The sequence below is a fragment of the Sylvia atricapilla genome, chromosome 25 (genome assembly GCF_009819655.1).
Source record: "Sylvia atricapilla isolate bSylAtr1 chromosome 25, bSylAtr1.pri, whole genome shotgun sequence".
NCBI lineage: Eukaryota > Metazoa > Chordata > Aves > Passeriformes > Sylviidae > Sylvia > Sylvia atricapilla.
In genome coordinates, this window is record NC_089164.1 from 6542239 (window position 1) to 6562961 (window position 20723).

Consider the following 20723-nt stretch of genomic DNA (forward strand, 5'->3'; position numbering starts at 1 on the left):
TGTGCACTTGGAAATTAAACCAAACACTTTCTTCTACAATCTAGAATAAAATCTCAGTCGTGCTGGTGAATCATAGGAAGGATATGAGCAGTACCTGGGCACTGCAGTGTTGGAGACAAAGGAAAATCTAGAATGCGCCAAGAATGTACATTTCCTGTCAGGATGGGGAATGTCTAGTTTGTTACACACGGCACTAGGAGACTGACCTGGAACACCCGGTACCTGTTTGCAGGGTGGGATCAGGCCAGGAAGACAGGTGGAGGAGGTGATTAGGCTGAGGAAAATTCTAGGAGAGCTTGTTTTGTCAAAAAACCACCAAAAGGCTCCTTGCTTGGATAAGCAGAGAGAGACCTGGGAGCAGGCAGTAAATATTAGAAGGATGACAAAGGATGAAGAAAACCAGGATGAAGCTGGCAGGATAACAAATGTGTACAAAATGCTGGACATGGGGTAAACCTGCATGGAAACTTGGAGAGAAAAGCCTGTCTCCTGTCCCTGTGGGAGAACTCCCGTGTGCCAGTAAATCATTTACATGGATTTGGGAAATGGAAAGTTGGTGCTGCCAGCCAAAGCCCAGGCTTAGGGCATTGCCTGGACCAGGAGCAGTGGAGACTCAGGATTTTCATCTGCACAGAAGAAGGGATGTCTTTGGGGATTGGTGAGGGGAAGCGGGAATGTGGAGGAAGAGCAGCTGCAGGAACAGCCCCTCAGGGTATGAGGATCGGTAGGAGCTCTGACAGTCCCCAGGGGGTCAGGTCTGCAGAGCTGGGAGCATTCACTGCCTGCTGCCTCCATTCCTCCGGTGGAAGCAGTCTGCCTCAACACCACCACCTCCAGCTCCGTCCCGAGGGGCTGAGCGCGTCGGCTAACGGCACCGATCCCACACTGCAGCAGGATAAAGAAGAAAACTTCCTCTGAAGTGGGTGCTTCCTCGTCGATTTTAGCCAAGAGCTGTCACTGTCACAGCAGAGGCTCCCCCCATCCTTTGGTAGCCACGCTGCCCACTTTAGTAAACCCCCAGCCCCCATGGCACAGGCTGGAGCTGCCTCCTCCATCCCCCATCCCTGGCCGGCCGGCTGGTGCATTTTTCCCTGTTTTCTCGCTGGCTTGGCCCATTGCCTTTAAAAGGCGAAATGCTTCGGACTAAATTTGGTCATGTAGCTCTGCATGGTTCCCTGGAATGTCCTCGGGTTTCAGGCTCCTCTGATAGCACCATTCCCCGCCTCCTGCCGGGCTCCATTGGCTTCCCAGCGCCCGAACCGCTACTGGACCCTGTTATTGGCCAACTCTTGGACCGAGGGGTGTCCCCTCTGGAAAACCACCGTATCCCCGGCTGGAGAGCTGCTGAGATTTAACACTTCAGCACCTGCTGCCGCTCAGGAAGCAGCCTTGGAGCTTTGGCTTCTTTTTTTTTTTCCTCCTACTGTGGGTACCACACAACCGCCACCGTGTCTCGCCAGCGAGCCAAGATGTCCAAAGTGGCCAAATACCGGCGACAAGTTAGTGAAGATCCAGATATAGACAATTTATTGTCTACTTTGTCTCCAGAGGAGATGGAGGAGCTGGAAAAGGAGCTGGATGTGGTGGATGCGGACGGGAGCATCCCTGTGGAACACAGTCAGACAAACCAATCAGAAAACTCCTCACCTGGCCCACAAAACTGCGACACGGCGCTCAACCACCAGGACAAGGACACCAGGAGGCTCCTGCAGCGGGAACACTCGATAGACGTAAGTCACATCCCCCCCCCTGCTGCTGCGGGAAAGGTGGGAACACACCTCAAACACCACCCCTCGCCCCGGGCTGAATGAGGGACGAGATGGAAAACACAAAACCCGAGAAAGGTTCGCGCTTGCTGGTCCGGAGACTCCGGGAGGGAACAGGGTGTCCCTGGTGTGAATAGCAAAGCCCAGACCTGTGCTAGTGCCAGGCGTTTCTCCCTCCCCCTACTCTAACATCTCTAACATCTCTAACATCTCTGGCCAGGGCTGGGAGAGGAGCTGGGATTCCCAGGAGGCTGCTAGACGGGGGCCGGTGCAGTGACAGCGATGCCACGGGCTGCGGTTTTTGTTTTTCGGGTGGTTTTTTTTTTGTTGTGGGGTGTTTTTTGTTGTTGGTTTGTTTGTTGTGTGTGTGTGTTTGGTTGGTTGTTGTTGTGGTTTTTTGGTTTGCTGTTTTGGTTTGGTTTGGGGGTTTTTTTGTGGGTTGTTTTTTGTTGTTGTTGTTGTTGTTGTTTTTCTTTCCCTCATTTGGAGATCTCTGGACTCTTGATCCTTTAAGTTATTCTTATGCAAAAGATTAAACACTCTCTGGTTTTTGTGGAATAAAAATGTTTGCTGCTTTGTGGAAATCATGCCAAGAAGCAGGTTTTACCCCATTCCATTTGTTTTGTATTTATTGATCACTTAAAATTCCTTCTTTTACTTCGATTTGGGTATGTTTATATTCCTCTCTGCACCTGGCAAATCCTTTAAGAGTTTGCTTGGAGCTCAAGAGCTTCATGTCAGTCCTTCTCCTCCTATTGTATTGTGCCTTAGTGGGAGCCAGTCCTATTTTTCTGTAGCATTTATTAACTTCAGCACTTCGAATACTTGGTATGTGCTTTGTGCATGGAAGTCGGGGAAGTATCTGATTTCCCTAGTTTTTCACAGCAGACTGAGCCAGAAAGTGAAAGACAGTGACTCTTCAGCAGTTGATCCATGTGATCATGAGCTGGTTTCGTGTCACAGGCAGGATTTGCATCTGCTGTGCCTGGGCAGGGCTGGAGAGTGTTGCCAGCACAAGCAGAGCCAAGTATTATGTGGCTACTCCTCTGCTCTGGCTCTGATTCCAGATCTATTCCAGGTCACCCAGCTGTACCCTGGGTTGTCCAGCTGGGTAATCAATCTGTAACTACCCCAGAGCACTTGGAAATTTCTTTTTCTGGATATTATGGAGTTTATATAGAGGGGTCCTCTCCTGACTGTGGCCTAGGCACCCTTGTTCTCTTCTAAATATTGGGAGGAGTGGGAATGAAAATTGCACCTGTAGGAGAAATAACTGAAGGTTGATTTTGGAGAGCTGAACAAGTGATTAAATTGTTTCTCCCCACTCCTGTCCTGGGCAGGAGTGAGCTCCCTCTGACTGAGGATAAGGAACAGCTTTCACCTTCTACATGTGGTGCTTGGCATGGGCTGAGGACAGTGAGTGCCGTGCCCCACACCACAAAGGCTCTGCCTTGGTTTCCTCACCAGCAGAAAATTTCCCTGTGGTGGGGAAGGGCAGGTGCTGCAGGACAAATCTGCCTGGAGAGGGAAATATTGTTATGTGGGACCAGTCATGCCAATGACCACTGTTTTGCAGGTGATCCCAAGAGATGGGTTTGATATCACTTGTCTTGCTGCTTCATCACTTGTGTTGTGTTGTATTCACTGCTGGAACATGAGGGGTTGGCAGTGAACTGGCATAGGGAAGTGTCCATGACCAGGAAGAAGGGAGAAATTTGTGAGTTTTGTTAAAAGGAGACCTGGAAAATTTCCTGGTTAAATATAAAGCTGTTTGGAAATGCCTGAGAGTGTGTGTGCACTGGGAGAGTACTTGAGATGTGGAAAGGGATGGCCCAGGGAGGAGAGACACCTGGGAGAGGGTGTAGGGCTCTGGCTGGAGGGGAGTGCAGCATAGGGGTCCTGGAAAACCTCCTGTTGCTCTCTGAGTTCAGGAGCTTCAGGCCATGGAAGACAAAGCAAATTGGCAACAGGTCAAGTTTGTCAGTGAATGTGGCCCAGTTCGATTGCATTGCAGTAACTGGATAGGGCAGAACTGACTTTCTTCTTCTATTTCAGTCCCTGGAGGCCAAGAAAAAAAAGTATATCCTACACCCTTTTCTCCCTGCCATTGTTAGGATCTGAGATTAGCACCTAGAAAATGCCAGCTTGCAGTGCTGGCACATCAGCTCATGCTGATGGTGGAGTAGGGCTGTGCTATACCATGGGGCCTGAGGATGGGATGAGATCATCAGACCACAAGAACAGTCACAAAAAACAGTGCAGGAAGCCGACGGTCCCCTCTGTCCAAGGAAGCCCCAGGGCTACATTTTGCTGCAGGATGGAATGAGAACATGGAGCCATCCAGAGCACCCTAGGCAGGTGCCAAGCTCTCCCTCAGCTGCTCAGAGCTCTGAGGTCTCCAATGACAAATCCCTCTCATGTGTCAGCAGATTTCATGTTGTGCCAGCCAGGACAGGCACGGTGGCTGCACTCCCACGGGGTTGGCAAACCCCCAGGGTATGCAGATATCACCCAATTCATGCCCATCCCAGCCCCTCTCCATCAGCAGCTCCCAGTATTCTGAAGCAAATCCAGAGGAGGTCACAGAGATGCTTTGAAGGCTGAAACTCCTCTGATCTAGAGACAGACTGGGAAAGCTGGAGATGTCCAGCCTGGAGAAGAGAAGGCTCCAAGAAGATCCCCTGAAGAGACATCACAGACACAGGATAAGACCTTCCAGATGTTCACAGGTAGTTCCCACTGGAATTACCTCCCATTCCTTCCCTGACCTTGTGCCTGTGCTTCTCCCCTCACTCCTACCCCCTGCCCCAATCACACACCTGCTTCTACCTTGCAAAGGTTTCCCTTGATGCCTTAAATTAGGAATAGCAGGCACTGTGTCTGTGATGTCTCTTCCATAGGAAGGGACAGGAGGGCAGATTCTTGTCCTTGAACTACAGTTTGTCTGTCCGTAGTTCATGGAATCATTAAATGGTTTGGGCGGGAAGGGACCTTAAAGATCATCCCATTTCAGCCCTGCCATGGGCAGGGGCACCTTCACCTACCCCAGGTTACTGCAAGCCTCATCCGACCTGGCCTTGGACACTTCCAGGTATGGGGCAGTCACAGGTTCTCTGGGCAACCTGTGCCAGGGCCTCACCACCCTCACAGGGAGGAATTCCTTCCACTATCCCATCTAACCCTGCCCTCTGGCATTCCCCCTTGTTCTGCCTGTCACTCCAGCCCTTGTCTCAAGTTCCTCTCCAGCTTTCTTGGAGCCCCTTTAGACACTGGAAGAGGCTCTAAGGTTTCCTTGGAGCCTTCTCTTCTCTAGGCTGGACACCCCCAGCTCTCCCAGTCTGTCTCCAGATCAGAGGAGTTCCAGCCCTCAGACCATATCTGTGGCCTCCTCTGGACTTGCTTCAGAAGTTCCATGTCCTTCTTATGTCCTCCCTGCTGTTCTTCCATACCTCTTGATGGGAACTCTATCGTGGGACATTGTGTGTTAGCTGGGATGTGCAGGAATTCCTCCAAAGTGCAAAATAAGGTATTTTGAAGGGAAAGGTTTTGTTTCTGCCCATCTCACTGTTCTTGCAATCATTGCCCTGTTCTCGGACTGGCTCCAGGCACCTCCATTTCCACCTAAATATTGGGAGAAGTGAGTATATTTAGAAATATTGTTAACTACATAATAACACATCTTCTTAGTGATGAAAAGGGCAAACTTGGGTAACTAGGAAGCAGATTATAAATAGCCCAGAATAGATGTGAGCTTTGCCCCAACCTTTCCACACTGGACAGCCAAATTCCCATCTTGGTGATGCAGTAATAAATTAAACTTAATTTTGTCTTGCTAATGAGTGGAAGTATAACCCAGCTCAAGGGTGGAGCCTTGGCCAGTGCCCCTCTCTGGATGTACTCTACAAGGTCCATGTGTCTCAGAAGCTGGAACTAAACGACTTTTCATGAGTAGATAAACAAAGAGATGATTTCTATTAGCTCATGGCTCTTTACTGTCACAGGCAAAGATATCATGAGAGAAATTCTGGTTAGAAATATGCTATGAAGTTGGTGCTGTGGTATTAAACTGCCAGAGGGCAGGGTTAGATGGGATATTGGGATAACATTCTTCCCTGTGAAGGTGGTGAGGCCCTGGTACAGGGTGCCCAGAGGAGCTGTGGCTGCATCCTTCAAAGTGTTCAAGGCCAGGTTGGACAGGGCTTGGAACAACCTGGGATAGTGGAAGGTGTCCCTGCCCATGACAGGGAGTGGAACAGGTTGATCTTTAAGGTCCCTTTCCACCCAAACTAGTCTAGGATTCCATGAGTTACATGGGGCACAACTGACTTGCTGTCACTTGAAATCATTGTATCATGCCTGGTATTTCTGTCCAGAAGAGGAAAAGCTGCATGTGGCAGGGCACAGGGGCTCTGTGCAGCTGTCCCTGTGAGATGGGTTTTTTGAGAGCTGAGCTGTGTGAGGAGATGGAATCTGTGGGAACTGGTCCAGTTCCTCTATTGCTGGTGGCATCTATAAAAACCACATGTCTGTGCTGAGAGCAGTTTTATACCTTCCCTGAGAACACCCCATCCATGGTGTGGTCTCTTCCATGACGGTCTTTAAAGGAATGATCTTGAAGGTCTCTTTGAGGTATAACCATTTTGTAATTCCATGATCTTTTCCACTGGCATTTGGCCAGCCCTAAACACTCTCAAGAAATCTCTGCCAGATGGGATCTAGATGAGAACTATCTCATGGGAAGGATCTCCATATGAACCACATATGCCATGGACTGGTGCTTTGGTGGACATCTCCTCCTTAGCAGTTGCCAAGTCCACAACAGGAATTTTTACTTTCCAAAGCATTCCACAAAATCCACCTACAGCTGTTCTTGGCTTTCCTTGGATTCTCACCTGGCCTCACTACAGTGCCCTGGTGGCTCCCAAGCACATGATGGCAAAGGCAGCACCTCCTTGTGCATTCCCTTCTCTAGCATCACCATCTTCCCTGGGAATAGATGGAGCCTACTTCCCTCAGCTCACAGAACCATGGAATATCCTGAGTTAGAAAGGACCCACAAGGATCTCTGAGTCCAGCCCTTAGCCCTGCACAGGACAACCCCAAAATCCCACCCACCATGTGCCTCAGAGAGTTCTCCAAACACTCTTTGAAGCCCACCTGTAAGGAGAGTACACCTGGATGTCCCAATCCCATCAGAGTTCCCAGTCCTGCTTGAGAGTTTCCAGTTTTCCAGAGTTTCCAGTTGGGAAACAGGACGTGTTTTGACTTGATTTCGTGCAGCTTCAAGCATGGGAAGTGCAGGGAAGTTGCATGAGGGAGCAGAAGGGGAGTCATTCCAGGGCCATGAACCCAATTTTTAATGAAGATACTCATGTCATAGATGTCTCTTTCCATGGAAGCCCAGGGACCAGTTTCCTAGAGAACACTCTGAACAGAGGATGCTGGATGCCAGGGCAGTTTTGCACAGCAAGAGCCAGATGTGCACAGTGCAGATGGTCCCTGTATTTTTGTCGCTTGAAGGCTGAACCCCCTTCCCACAGGAGAAGCTGAGTTAGTATCTTCCAGCACCTTTTTGTTTCCTCTTGGATATCCCACTCCCTATGTGCACTCCTCTGCAGGCAAGATCTCCTTCTGTTCCAAGTCCATGCATCTTTATCCCCACAGGCTCCTGGGAGTATTTCCTTGTCCCCAAGCTCTCCTCATGGAGGCTGGACAGGCTCCTCATGGCCTGGTTTGGATGCAGAGGGAAAAACAGTGAGCTCAGAGGGTTTATTTAATCCAAATTCTGTGTATCTGAAGGATGCCGGTGTCAGAGGACAGCAGGTCCTATTGCCATGGAGAAGGATTTCTTTTCACTAGACCTTGGGCCTTGGGAAGGTCTTGAAAAAAGTCCTTCCTTCCTTTCTAACTCTCTCAGGCTTGGAAGTTGCTGCTGGGTGATTTTTAATCCACTTGATTTCCCTCCATGGAAAGTGGAGATCCTCAGCATTGAGCCCGTCTTCAATACTATGGGCAAACAAGCCAGGATTTATATTTCTTATTAATGCTCAAAGCTTGTCATCTTTTCATGAAAATATCTGGAGGAAAAACAAGCTCCTTATTTAACTCACTTGAGTTCAGACTTGAGGGAATTTGCAAACAAGGGTATAGCAGGGGTTATATCTTTCCTTGAGTATCTTCCCAGTTGGTCCCTAACACGTGTACTGAAACTCTGCTCTTCTGTTTATCAGCCGGTTCTTTGACTGCCAAGACCCTTCCTCCTTCCTTCCAAGAGTCTTCACTAATTCCCATCTCTTGCCTTTCTTTTAGCCATGTCCTGACCTGGTCTCTTTTCCCTCATCAGAAAATCTTTATGATTGGAAAAGATTCAAAATCATCAAGTCCAAAGAATCCCAGACTGGTTTTGGTGGGAAGGGACATTGAAGCCCATCCCATTCCACACAGCCTTGCCACGGGCAGGGATGCCTTCCACTATCCCAGGCTGCTCCAAGCCCTGTCCAACCTGGCCTTGGACACTTCCAGGCATGGAGCACTTAGAGCTTCTCTGGGCAACCTGTGCCAGGGTTTCATCACTCTCACAGGAGAGAATGGACCGGAATATATTGTTCTGAACAGCTTCTGCCCTCCAAAAGAGGTGAAAGGGGTGGGTGACACTGGGACATCCATCCAGAGGCTTCTCCAGTGGCTTCTGGCCCATGGAATAGGCAGTGGACAAAGCTATGGATGCTTCCACCAGCACACAGAGGGGAATAGAGCTGGCAGCTTCTTGGGCTTTGCATTCCTCCATGGATGATAGCCAGGGATATCCAAACTAGTCACACATTTGGAAAAAAAACAAAAGTATTGAGCCATTCCTATTTGGTCCTTAAAGGAGGCCACAGGTGGTCCCTCCAGCTGCATAAATCACTTTCCAACTCCCTCACAGGAGGAAGCAGCCAGGTGGGGGTCAGGCTCTGCTCCCAGAGAGCAAGGGCCAGGACAAGAGGAAACGGCCTTAAGCTGCACCAGGGGAGGTTCAGGTTGGACATCGCAAGGAATTTCTCCATGGAAAGGGTGGTCATATGTTGGACAGGACTGCACAGGGCAGTGGTGGAGTCCCCTTTCCTGGAGGTGTCCAAGGAAGGCCTGGATGTGCCACTCAGTGCTTTGGGCTGGGTTACAAGGTGGGGGGATCAGTCACTGGTCAAAATAGATGATATCAGAGGCCTTCTCCAACCAAATTGATTCTGTAATTCTGTGAAGTCCAGGAGATCCCTTTCACTGCTTAGAAATGAAAACTGTTGTCTGTGCTCTGGTGTTTCATTCTGAGTTTCTGAAAAAGTCACAACCCTGTTGCCAGAAGGATGAGCAGTAGAAGCAGGAGCTGTTACCTGCAACAAATGACCCTCCAAGGTGAACAGAGAAGCAAGAACAACCCTGTGGCAGCTCCCAGAAATATCTGCAGTGTGGAGAACAGCTGAAAAATGTGAAGCAAGAATACAGGCGTCTTTGAGCTGCATTTCCAAAAACATGGTGTGAAAAAGGCTTTCACAGCAGGCTCAGTGTTTTTGTGATGCCTTTGGGGGCAGGAGCTTGACTTTCCTTGGTTTTCCTTTTGTGCCAGGGCAAATCGCAGCACAAAGCATTCCCAGTGATGCAGAGCTCAGACCAAAGGCACACAAGCTTTGGAGATCCATGGTCCATCTAAGGGCACAAGCAGGGAAAAAAGAATCATGGATTTCTAGTCAGCTGGGGGAAAAAAAAGAGTAAAAATCTGAGTTCTATATTTATATAACGCACAACTGAGATGCAGACAAATCCATGGAAGTGTTTGGAGTGTTTAGCTTATATGGCTGAGTTGGCCAGGAGGTTTAATATGCGTTTATGTCAAGCTGATAAATAGACATGGAGGAGGAGAAGAGCTAGGTCAGTATGTGTCCCTCTCTTTCGCAGCAGTGTGACATCACTTGTGTGCTAAAACCATCTTAGTGACTCAGCTCCCAGCAGGACACTGGGATTAACTGGTCATATTGCTCCATCCTTTGCTGTGTGGGAATCATGGCAGGATGGAGCAAGAGGATCTCAGTGTCATTGCCCATCCCCTGTGTTGGCACTGCTGGTGTCACACCTTCAATCCTGACAAGAAAGGTATTGAGGGGCTGGAGCACATCTAGAGAAGGGAACAGAACTGAGGAAGAGTCTGGAGCCCCAGGAGTGGCTGAAGGAGCTGGGGGGACTCAGCCTGGAGAAAAGGAGGCCCAAGGGGGACTTTCTGGCTCTCCACAACTCTCTGACAAGAAGAGGCAGCCAGGTGGGGATCAGGCTCTGCTCACATGGAGCAATGGACAGGACAAGAGGAAATGGCCTCTAACTATGCCAGGGGAGGTTCAGGTTAGATACTGGGGAAAATTTCCTGCATGGAAAGGATTGTAAAGCACTGACATAGGCTGTCCAGGGCAGAGGTGGAGTCATTATCCCTGGAGAGATTTAAGAGCTGTGTGGATGTGGCTCTTGGGGATATGGGTTAGTGGTGAACATGTCAGTGCTTGGAGAATGGTTGGACTTGATGATCTTAAAGGGCTTTTCCAACCATAGTGAATCCATCATTCTGTGATTTCCTGAAACACAACTGGAGAGGCACCAGCCCAGGTCTTAGAGGTGTCCTGTTGACCATGTGTTGAGCAGCCCAGGGCTTACACATAGTATTTGGGTCAGGATTTATGCTGCATGCTGCTGAGGGCTCCAAGGGGTCCCTCCTCATGATGGGGGGCACCACGGCATATGTTGGACATGCCTGGGACAGGAATGAGCACCTGCTATGGCAGCCTCTGTCAAGGCAAGTGATTTCCTATTTGCTTCCTTAAAGGGAATTCCCCAGTTCCCAAGAACCAGATATGGTGACCCCTGGCATACCCGGCTCTATGCCCACTGAGTGCTCTGTCCTGGGATGCAGCTCCCATGTGGTGCCAGAGCTTGAGGAGCTGGTGCTGCTGTTTCCCACAGCCTGTTTAAGGGAATGACCAGCAAACCAATGACCAGCAAAACTGGTTTGATTTTCCAGGTAGGCACCTGAAGCTTGGCTCATCTCACCTGATTCAATGACCTGGAATCATCTTCCAGCACCAGGTGCCCACTGCCAGGGGGTGTCTATGATGGTCCCATGGGCTGCTGAATGGGATCCACTGGATACCTGCACCAGCAAGGGGCCTGGAGGTGTGTCCATGTGTTTCCAGGAGGCTGAGAGCAGTGTCCTGCTCCTGGAGCATCAAGCCCTTACGACACAGAGGATGGAGATAGGATTAAGACTTGCTAGGGATGAATTGCAATTGTCCTGTTCCTAAAAACACAATGAATGCTTTTTGTGGGCTTCCCACAAAGTGCACTGGGCAGAAATCCATCCCAGAGGTGCTGGTAGTGTTCATCACTAGCATTCCCTTTTTAATCCCTTATGAAGAGGAGACAGCCAGGAAGAAGGTCTCATCTTGGGAATATCCAGTTCAGCCATGGCAGTACCAGGAGAAGGGCTGAGAATACAAGAAATAGAAGAGAAAAACCTGGACTTCTAAAACGTGATTTTGTTAGAGGAGAAAAAGTTTCCATTTGCAGAGTATTCAGTGGCTTTACAGCTTTCTGGAAAATAGCTTTATGTCTCAATGGAAGGACTGGAGCTCTTCTGTTAAAAGAAACCAAGTTAAAACATTAATCAGCCTTAATTCAGGAAAAAAAAGAGGCAAAATCAGGGATAGAAACTGCCCAGTCTCTGGACAACAGCTCTGCATCTCAGAAAGGGGGCTTTTTAAAAACATTGGCCTGTGACATGCAAAGACACAGTGATATTTGGGGTCAGAGATGTCTGGGTAGAAGAAAAGGGGAAAAGCTGAATTCCTCATTAAAATGACAGGATAATATGTGAGACAGGACAGGGCAGGGGGTTGCTTACATCTCTCTGGGCTTTAGCACACAGGGCAGGTGTGCTCTGTGTGCTAAAGATCTTTGGCAATCCAGGTTCAGCAGCTCCCAGGACTCAGCAAAGGACACAGCATTCTTTCCAGGAATGTCCTTGGCTCTGAGTTGTCTCAAAACTGGCTGAGAAATGGAAGAAAAGAGCTTGGGCAGCATGCTGTGTTTTGGCTTGACTCTAGCAACCTTCTCCAGGAGCAGGTACCCAAATACCAGGAACATCAAACAATGTCATGCAACCTCCCTGCCTTTGCCATCAGCCACCTCAATGGTCTCTTCTTGCAGTGGGACAGTCTCAGAGGACATCCCTGTCCCCAGGGAGCTCTCACAGGGCTCGTGCTCAGTGCCCCAGGGTCACACTGAGGGGTGGAGGGATGCTGGTGACTCACTCATGGGCTCTGGCTGGGATTTGGGATAGGTGGGTGGAACAGAGGGAACATGAGGGTCCTCAGAGTCTGGCAGGTAGGCAGGCATCTCCAGAGGTAGATGCCCAAAGTTAGAACTGTGGGCTGAATACCAGAGTCTTGTGGTGGCTCTTGAGACTTTACAGGGTTTGGCAGCTTGTGCAGGACTGACTGAAACCCTCCAGGCAGTGAAAGCAGATTGGCTTGTTAGTCATGGACTCATAACTATCCCTAAACCTGCTCCTTCAAGTAACTCAACCCAGTTTCCTTCCCTCACCAGTCTGGTCTGGGACCCCTGCAGCTGACCAAGAGATTTTGGTGAATTGTCTGTGTCTCAAGAGGTCTCCTCTCATCCCTGGGCTTCCCCACTTCCCTATTTTTCCACCTCCAAAAGCCACTCAGGATTTGTGTGGAACCAAGGGAGTTGTGCTGATGTTGTCTAAGCCATGCCATCCCAAGAGATGAACTGGAAAATGTCCCATAAGTTGCAGGAAGAATTTATTATCCCAGCACAAGCTGGGAGAGAAGAACAACCACTTGACCTGTGCATTATTCCCTCTCCTCTCCTCTCCTCTCCTCTCCTCTCCTCTCCTCTCCTCTCCTCTCCTCTCCTCTCCTCTCCTCTCCTCTCCTCTCCTCTCCTCTCCTCTCCTCTCCTCTCCTCTCCTCTCCTCTCCTCTCCTCTCCTCTCCTCTCCTCTCCTCTCCTCTCCTCTCCTCTCCTCTCCTCTCCCAGCAGGATGACTGTGCCCACATTTTGCCTGCTGAACAAACACCAGATCAATACCTACCATTAAAACAGCATTTTTCTACCCCAAAGTGAGCTGCAGGGCTTTCGGGGCAGGAACTGAGATCCTCATTCTGCCTCCAGATTCACTCATCCCATCCCCAGCTCTATCCCCAGCCCCATCCCTTGCTCAGTGCTGGAGCGAGTGCTTGAATTCCAGGCAAGAAGTTCCCAGTCTCCTTTGCCTTTTAAGGCAACATCTGAGTGGGTTTGAGGGTTACAAATGCTAACAAGCCATGTCAATGCTCATTTTAGTCTATTTAGAGGAAACGAGAAGGCATTTCAGTTCAGCAAAACACTGGTGATTAATCAACCGACTACCAGGCTGTTTTCATTAGGCTTATTTTTAAAGGTTTGACATGCTGTGTAAAAATATTCCCCCAATAAATGTGCTTGTGACAGAGAAAATGACAGAGAGGGGGTGTAGCAGCACTGGTTTCCAGGGTACCCAAGGTAAATATGCCAGTGTGCAGAGAGGAGTGAGCAGGCAGGACTCAGGATGGCCGTGAAGAGGGGACAGCTGGCCCTGGGCTGCAGGAGAAGCTGTGCTGGTGGCCATGGGGATAGACAGGGGTTCCAGAGCAGGAGAATGGTGCTTTTCTCTCTCCTCCACTCCTGCCACACAGCTGTGCCACCAATCTCCACTTCCAGCTAAACTTCCAGCCTGGAGGTAAGGACTTTGGCATTATTGCCAGTGGTGGGCTGGTGACACCTGACACTGGCACCTGAGCATGGGCTAGGCCAATGGGACACACCAAGAGCCCAGGCATGGTGGAAAGGCAGGAGGGGACAAGGTCATGTTCCATCCTGGGTACACATGTGGCCTCAGGCAGGACCTGGAGCAGACCTCCTTTGGCAATGTCCCCAGGCTCCAGCAAGGGATGGAGATGGGCCACAGTGACCCTTGGTTTTAGAAACACAGATCTGGCTTCTTGCCTGAACATTTTTCCTCCTGATTCCTCCTCCTCTGCTGCCACGGGGGCTGGGTGCTTGCCAAGGGCTCTCCCAAGGCAACTCTGCAGGAGATGAAGCAGCTTGAACTCTTCTCACCCCCTGCAACCATCCAGCACTTCTTCCAGTAACCAGCAGCTCTTAGATGGGATCCTTCTGATGCATCCCAAATGTGATGGATACAAATGATCCCACAAGCACTACCCACAGTGACAGAAATACTCGTAATGGTCACTGCATATCTGTTGCATTCCCTTATTCCTGTGCCTGAGGCCACAGCAGGCTCCTTTTGCCCCAGCTTCTTTTCCCTGTTTTCTTCTGAAAGCTCCCTTTCTCCGGATTCCTTTTTTCCCCACCTCTTTTCCCACCTCCCATTCTCTGGCTCCAGGTCTCTCTTCCCCCAAACCTGCCCCACATCACAGCACATGGACACATCTCCATGGATGGAAGCTTTAACTAGATAATAGGGCATTTACAGCATGTGCTGCAGCAGCTTTCCCAAGCAGGGATTTACCATGAATTTAATTTTCCTCTAGTTTCAGTTGTTTGTAGTAAACCATCACCTTCTCCAAGTATGGGACAGGTTGCTGGTCATTCTCACCAAGGTTTTTCTCCAAGATCTGCTCATTTCTATCCAAAGCCTTTGCTCTTCTTGGTCTTGCATGTGTCCAGGGTGCTCAGGGGAGACTCAGAGCTTCCCAGTGTTAGGCTGGGTGGGGTTGGGCTGGGAAGGAGAAAGATTTTTGGAGCAGTTGGTGTGGAGATGAGGCTGCTGGCTCCAACTCAAGGGGTGCTCAGCCCATGGTCACCAAAGGGTCACAGAGCCCTTAGGAGGATAAATGTTCCTCCTCATAGGAACCTGCAACGTGGGCACTACCAAACACCTTGGAGAAACTCTATTGGGTACTGGCAGGGGAACACCAGTGTCCTCATCCCACAGTCCTCCTGCCAGGGCTCTTCCTCCACCGAGGTGCTTCAGGATGTCACTGAGCATCAGTACACCATCCTGGTGCTGGGAACAGGCCACAGCTTAGTGAGAAGGACCCCCGGTTCAGTGCCAGAGGAGGTGGCATCACCTGTCCCCTGCCGTACCCAGGACACCTCCGGGAGCCCATCCCTGGTCCCTGGGGTGGCAGCAGTGGGGGCTGTGTGGATGCCAGGCCAGGCTCTGTAGGGGTCTGGCATGAGCCTTCCTGTTCCTCTTCAACCTTGCACCAGGGAGCCAAGAAATCTCTTAACTAAATAAACAGCTCTCTCATCCCCAATGGCATCTGTTTATACACCAGGTACAAACAGTCCCCAGGGCTGCCCATGCACAGCCAGTTCTTTCCACAAAAATCTGTCCCTGAGGGCTGCCAGTACTGTGTGTAGGGAAAGCTCAGCCTCATGCTGCCCCAGCATGGACACCACGGAGCCCTGCTATGAAGAGGAGGAAACCAGCTTGACTGCAGACTGGTGTGCCAGGATTCAGATTTGGGGGTTCCAGGCATTGGATTAAGCCACAGTGCTGTCCTAATCGTGAGAGGGTCCAGGGAGATTGTAAAGGCATCACAGCTGCATCTCCCAGAGACATGTTCCTTCCTCTCTTCCCTGGAGTCCTAAACCCCCCCCAAGAAAGACTGACGAGCCAGGCCAGTGATGAGGACCTGTGTGTTCCCTAGCTGTGGAGGAGGGAGAAGGGCATTTAAATTGCCAAGCCCTGTTGTGAAATCTATGGTAGGATCCTCCGCTGTGCAACAAACTTGGTCCCAGTGTCAAGTTCATTTTCCTTCAACCACCTGAAGCATTGGCTCCTCTCCTTTGCGAAAGGATGTGTTTCGTGTCATGGAGTCCTAGACTGGTTTGGGTTGGAAGGAACCTTGAAGCTCATTCCATTCTACCTCGTGTCACAGGCAGGGGACACCTTCTACTATCCCAGGTTGCTCCAAGCCCTGTCCAACCTGGCTTTGGACACTTCCAGGCATGGGGCAGCCACAGCTTCTCTGGGCACCCTGTGCCAGGGCCTCACCATCCTTACAGGGAGGAATTTCTTCTCAATATCCCATCTAACTCTGCCCCCTGGAGGTTTAGAGAGAAGGATGGGAATCATAATCAAAGGTTGTACAAATGCTGATGGAGACCCTTCCCAGCCCCTCAGCCTTGGTTGAAGGCTGCAACAAAGCATTGGCTGTGTCCCCAAGCTGTTGGAGCTGTCTGTGGCCAGCAGCAATGCCCAGGACAGGCTGTATCAAGGGCAAGGGTCAGGTGCTTGTAAAAATGACCAAAACTTCCTCCTGACCTTCCCCCAGACTCTCCTAGTTAAGCCCTTCCCTCTTATGATGTCTTTGAACACTGGGAGCAGATGTGCTGGGAGAACCTCATGCATTAGAAAGCAATAAATACCATGTTCCTATTTCCTCGATTTTCTGCTCAAAAGTGCAAACTGCTGTTGAGAAGGGAATGGTTTTGCAGAGCCCAGGGCTGGAGTGACTGCTGAGTCAGCAGTGTCACTTGAGGACACTGCTATGGGCACTCCCCTGCTTGTACACAAATCCAGGACAGTGTGGAGAGTGTTGGGCTACAGACTGAAAAGCCGTCAAGCATCCAGCTGGAAACCATTTAGGAAAGGTGGGAAAGCACCGGGGGCTCACAGGGAGATAGGCACTACCTCCATCCCTAGTTAGAAAAATAATTAAAAAATTATAATAACTTACCAGGGGTATGAGAGAAGATGCCTCCTACAGCTTGTTAGTTTATGGCCTCTTAGGCAGACCTCCAGAGCCCTTTGGGAGGGGGCTGGAGGCAGAAGGAGAGCAGAGCTGCCTTGGAGAGCTGCAGCAGGACCTCATCACCTGGGTCCTGCAGGTCCTGCCTACATTCAAGGCACTCAGATGCTGAACCCTTCCCTGGAGCTAGGACCTCAGCTGGGCCAAACATTCCTCTTCCAAAGGCCAGCCAGAGGCTGCAGGATATCCCATGTGACAGAGGTCAGTGACAGTGAGACTGGGGTGACATGTCTGTAGGTCAGAGGCACCTGCTTCTGTAATTCCCAGGTGTTTTTCTCTCCCTAGGAAAGCAGGTTGAGCAAGAATAAGGGAGACAAAAATCAAGAAGAAAAAGGAAAGGAATCTCTTTCCAAAGACCTGGCCCAGAAACAAGATCCTAAAGTGGAGAAAGACTCTAAAAAGGAAGAAAGTGTTCAAAAAACAGACCCAAAAGGTAAAGCTGAGACTGAGACCAAGACCAAAGAGAACAAAGCTATTAACTATAAAGTCAAGGCCATGGAGAGAAAGCTGATGGGGAAGGACAAGATGGAGGAAGAGAAGGGTTCAGTGTTGAGGGAGGACCCAGGGAAGGATAAAAAGGAGGAAGAGAAGAGCTCAGAATTGAAGAAGGATGCAGGGAAGGGTAAAAAGGAGGAAGAGAATGGCTCATATTTTAAAAAGAAGGGTGCAGGGAAGGATAAAAAGGAAGAAGAGAAGGTCTCAGCAGCAAAGGAGGATACAGAGAAGGAAAAAAAGCAAGAAGAAAAGGATTCAGCATCAAAGGACACAGGGAAGGACAAAAATGAGAAGAGTTCAGAATCAAAGAAACAGGCAGAAAAAGATATAAGAGGGGAAGGTAAGAAAGAAAATGATAAAAAAGAAGAGGAAAAGGCTTCAGCTGTGAAAAAATCCAAGGCAGATGAGAAGGATAAATCCCAGGCAGAAGCAGGAAAGGCAGAAAAGATGGAGGAGAAACAGGAGGCCAAGGCAGGAGCCGGGAGCAGCCCTTCCAAGCCTTCCTCCAGCAGCTCTGCTGATCAAGCCAAAGACGATGAAGCCTCCAGCATCTTTGATGAGCTCATTGAGAAGGTGAAGAACAACGATGCTGAGGTGACCGAGGTCAACGTGAACAACTCCGACTGTATCAACAATGAGACTCTGGTGCGCTTCACTGAGGCTCTGGAGTTCAACACCGTGGTCAAGGTGTTCGCCCTGGCTAACACCCGCGCTGATGACCACGTGGCCTTTGCCATTGCCATAATGCTCAAGTCCAACAAGGTGCTGACAAGCATCAACTTGGACTCCAACCACATCACAGGCAAGGGTATCCTGGCCATTTTCCGGGCACTGTTGCAGAACAACACACTGACAGAGCTACGTTTCCACAACCAGCGGCACATCTGTGGGGGAAAGACAGAGATGGAGATTGCCAAGCTCCTGAAGGAGAACACCACGCTCCTGAAGCTGGGCTACCACTTTGAGCTGGCTGGGCCACGCATGACTGTCACCAACCTGCTGAGCCGAAACATGGACAGGCAGAGGCAGAAACGCCTCCAGGAGCAGAAACTGGCACAGGAACGGGGGGAGAAGAAAGACCTCCTGGAGGTGCCCAAGCCTGGAGCACTGCCAAAGGGGTCCCCCAAGGTATCCCCACAGACATCCACCAAGGCTTCCCCTAAAAGTTCTCCCAAGAAAGGAGGGGCACCCACCATGTCACCCCCACCTCCTCCTCCTCCACTCGCCCCACCACTGATGATCAATGAGAACCTGAAGAACTCACTCTCACCAGCCACGCAGAGGAAATTGGGAGACCGGGTGCTGCCAGTCCAGGAGAAGAACTCTCGGGACCAGCTCCTGGCAGCCATTCGCTCCAGCAACCCCAAACAGCTCAAGAAGGCAAGTGCAGGGCCAGGTAGGGCCCATGCACAGGGTGGGGCTGGGGGCTGGGGGCTGAGATCAAAGCCATTGTCACTCTGGCAGTGTCCTTCTCTGGAGTGGGGTATCCTTGCTCCCAACCCTTGCACAGGGGCAGATCCACCCCTTTGCCAAGCACATGGGGAAGGAAGACCCATCCTTTAATACCATCCCTGCAGAGCAGATGGGGTCAGCAGGCCCTTGGCAGAGCATCCAACAGCAGGTCCATCCCTTGGCGAAGAGCATGACAGGTGCAGATCCACCCTTTGGCAGAGTTCCTGTGTTCCTGATCCAGCAGGATCCAGGGGCTGGGACACAAGGAAGAAGCTATCCATAATGTATAACTCATTGGGCTCTTGATATCTTGTTATGGCTGAGCCCATGCCCCTGGGGTGGAAGGTGGCCCAGGATGGCTGGAGAGGCTTCATCTGCATTTAAACAACTGAAACGTTCTTTGATGTCAGCCCCAGCTCTGGGGCTGCCAGACTTGACTAAGCCTTTTGAACTCTTTACATAGGAATGACTGAATGTTGCTCTGGGGGTACTGACACAGCACCTTGGGGACCAGTGGAGAGATGTGGCCTAGTTCTCAAAACAGCTAAACAATGTTAGCCAAGGGTGGCATGGGTGCTTGAAAGCTGTGGCAGCAACCGTCCTCCTAATACAGGAGACCCATAAATACGCCCTTGGGCAGCACATTGTCGTGTATGTACCTCACAGTACCCCACACAGTAATAACTATGTTGGAACAAAAGGGCCTAATGCTGGTCTCAGCACAGAGCCTTGAAACCTCTCACACACTCCAGGTGGTTTGTGTCCCTGCTGGGCTGTCCGTGTGCTGGAGTGTGGGGTGAGCCAGCCTGGCCAAGAGAAAGAAGTCATTGAATGGTTTGGGTTGGAAGAGACCTTAGAAATCATCTGTTTCCTGCCATCGGCAGGGACACCTTCTATCCCAGGTTGCTCCAAGTCCTGTCCAGCCTGGCCTTGAACACTTCCAGGGGTGGGGCAGGCACATCTTCTCTGGGCACCCTGTGCCAGGGCTTCACTACCTTCATAGGGAGGAATTTTTCCCCAGGGTCCCATCTAACCCTGCCTGGATGTCCCTGCACCATGTCAGGGACATTCCTGCACCCCCTCCCTTTGCTCTCCCAATAATGGGGTGTCCTTCCCTGCAGGTGAAGTTGCCGAAGCTGCTGCAGTAGGGAGCAAGACGATTTTTCTCCTGCAGCCCATGGCAGACCCCCAGACACTGACTTTTCTCATGACTGTTTCTACGACAAGGCCTTTGGAACCTGCAGTGACCGACGCCAAGGAGCAGGGATCTCTCTGGGACATGGAGGACGGGCCGGGCCATGATATTTATTTTTTGATGGTTGTGAAGCCTTCAAGCTCACTCTTCTCTCAGCACCGTGCCCCGCTGGAGATACCAAGAATAAAGCAGGGATCTGCAGAGCTGATCCTTATGGAAATCCCCCGTCAGAGCATAAGGAAGGGGTTTGGCACCCTCTATCCAGGGTCTAGCCTGGGGTGAGCAGGAGTACCCCCAGCCTTGGCGGGGAGCAGGGGACTCCCAGACCATTGTCACATCACCACAAGGTGTCTGGTGGCTGGCAGTTTCAGGATTCAGGCACAGGAGTGGCTGCAGAGTCGGGGGTTCAGGCTTGACGTCAGGAGGAATGGGAGGGTTGGTGAAGGGAGCAGCCAGGGAGAGAGAGGGCATGGAATTGGTGGGACATGGGGAGCCAGGCTGAGGCCAGGAGCTCAGGGCATCTTGTATGCACTCACAGCACTGCAGGGGGACCCCCAGAACCCTCAGAGCATGGAAACTAAATCTGCCTCTGAGAGAGTAGGGAAAGCACCAGCTCAAGAGGGGCAGTAGGCTTTGGGGTTATGTGATGCCCCCCCCCACCTTCCTGTCATGACACCTCGATTACGATTTGTATGACTGCGGCCACTGCATCAGCAATAAAGCTCACCCAATGCTTCCTGTAGCTCTGGACAGCTCTGTGCTCCCACACCCCAGATTGGGGTGCAGGGGGTGTCTGGGAATCGACTCAGCAACCTCAGCCAGGGGCGGCGCTTCCCTCTCCCACAGCCCACCCTGAACTGGGCACCCTGGGACCATGTGGACATCCCAGCCTGGGTGTCCCTGGTCATCTACCCATCCAGAATCCTCCCAAAGGGGGCACCCAAGACCCCTCAAATGGGACACCCAACAC

At 50.8% G+C, this 20723-nt stretch overlaps 1 protein-coding gene across 1 annotated transcript; it reads left to right on the top strand.

Moving 5' to 3' along the window:
• Positions 1-1286: 1286 nt before the first annotated feature.
• On the top strand, positions 1287-20035 carry LMOD1 (leiomodin 1). Its single transcript, XM_066335584.1, has 3 exons — positions 1287-1730; positions 16897-18502; positions 19680-20035. The coding sequence occupies exons 1-3, from the start codon at positions 1470-1472 to the stop codon at positions 20033-20035; spliced, it is 2223 nt and encodes a 740-aa protein (XP_066191681.1). The 5' UTR covers positions 1287-1469.
• Positions 20036-20723: the final 688 nt, after the last annotated feature.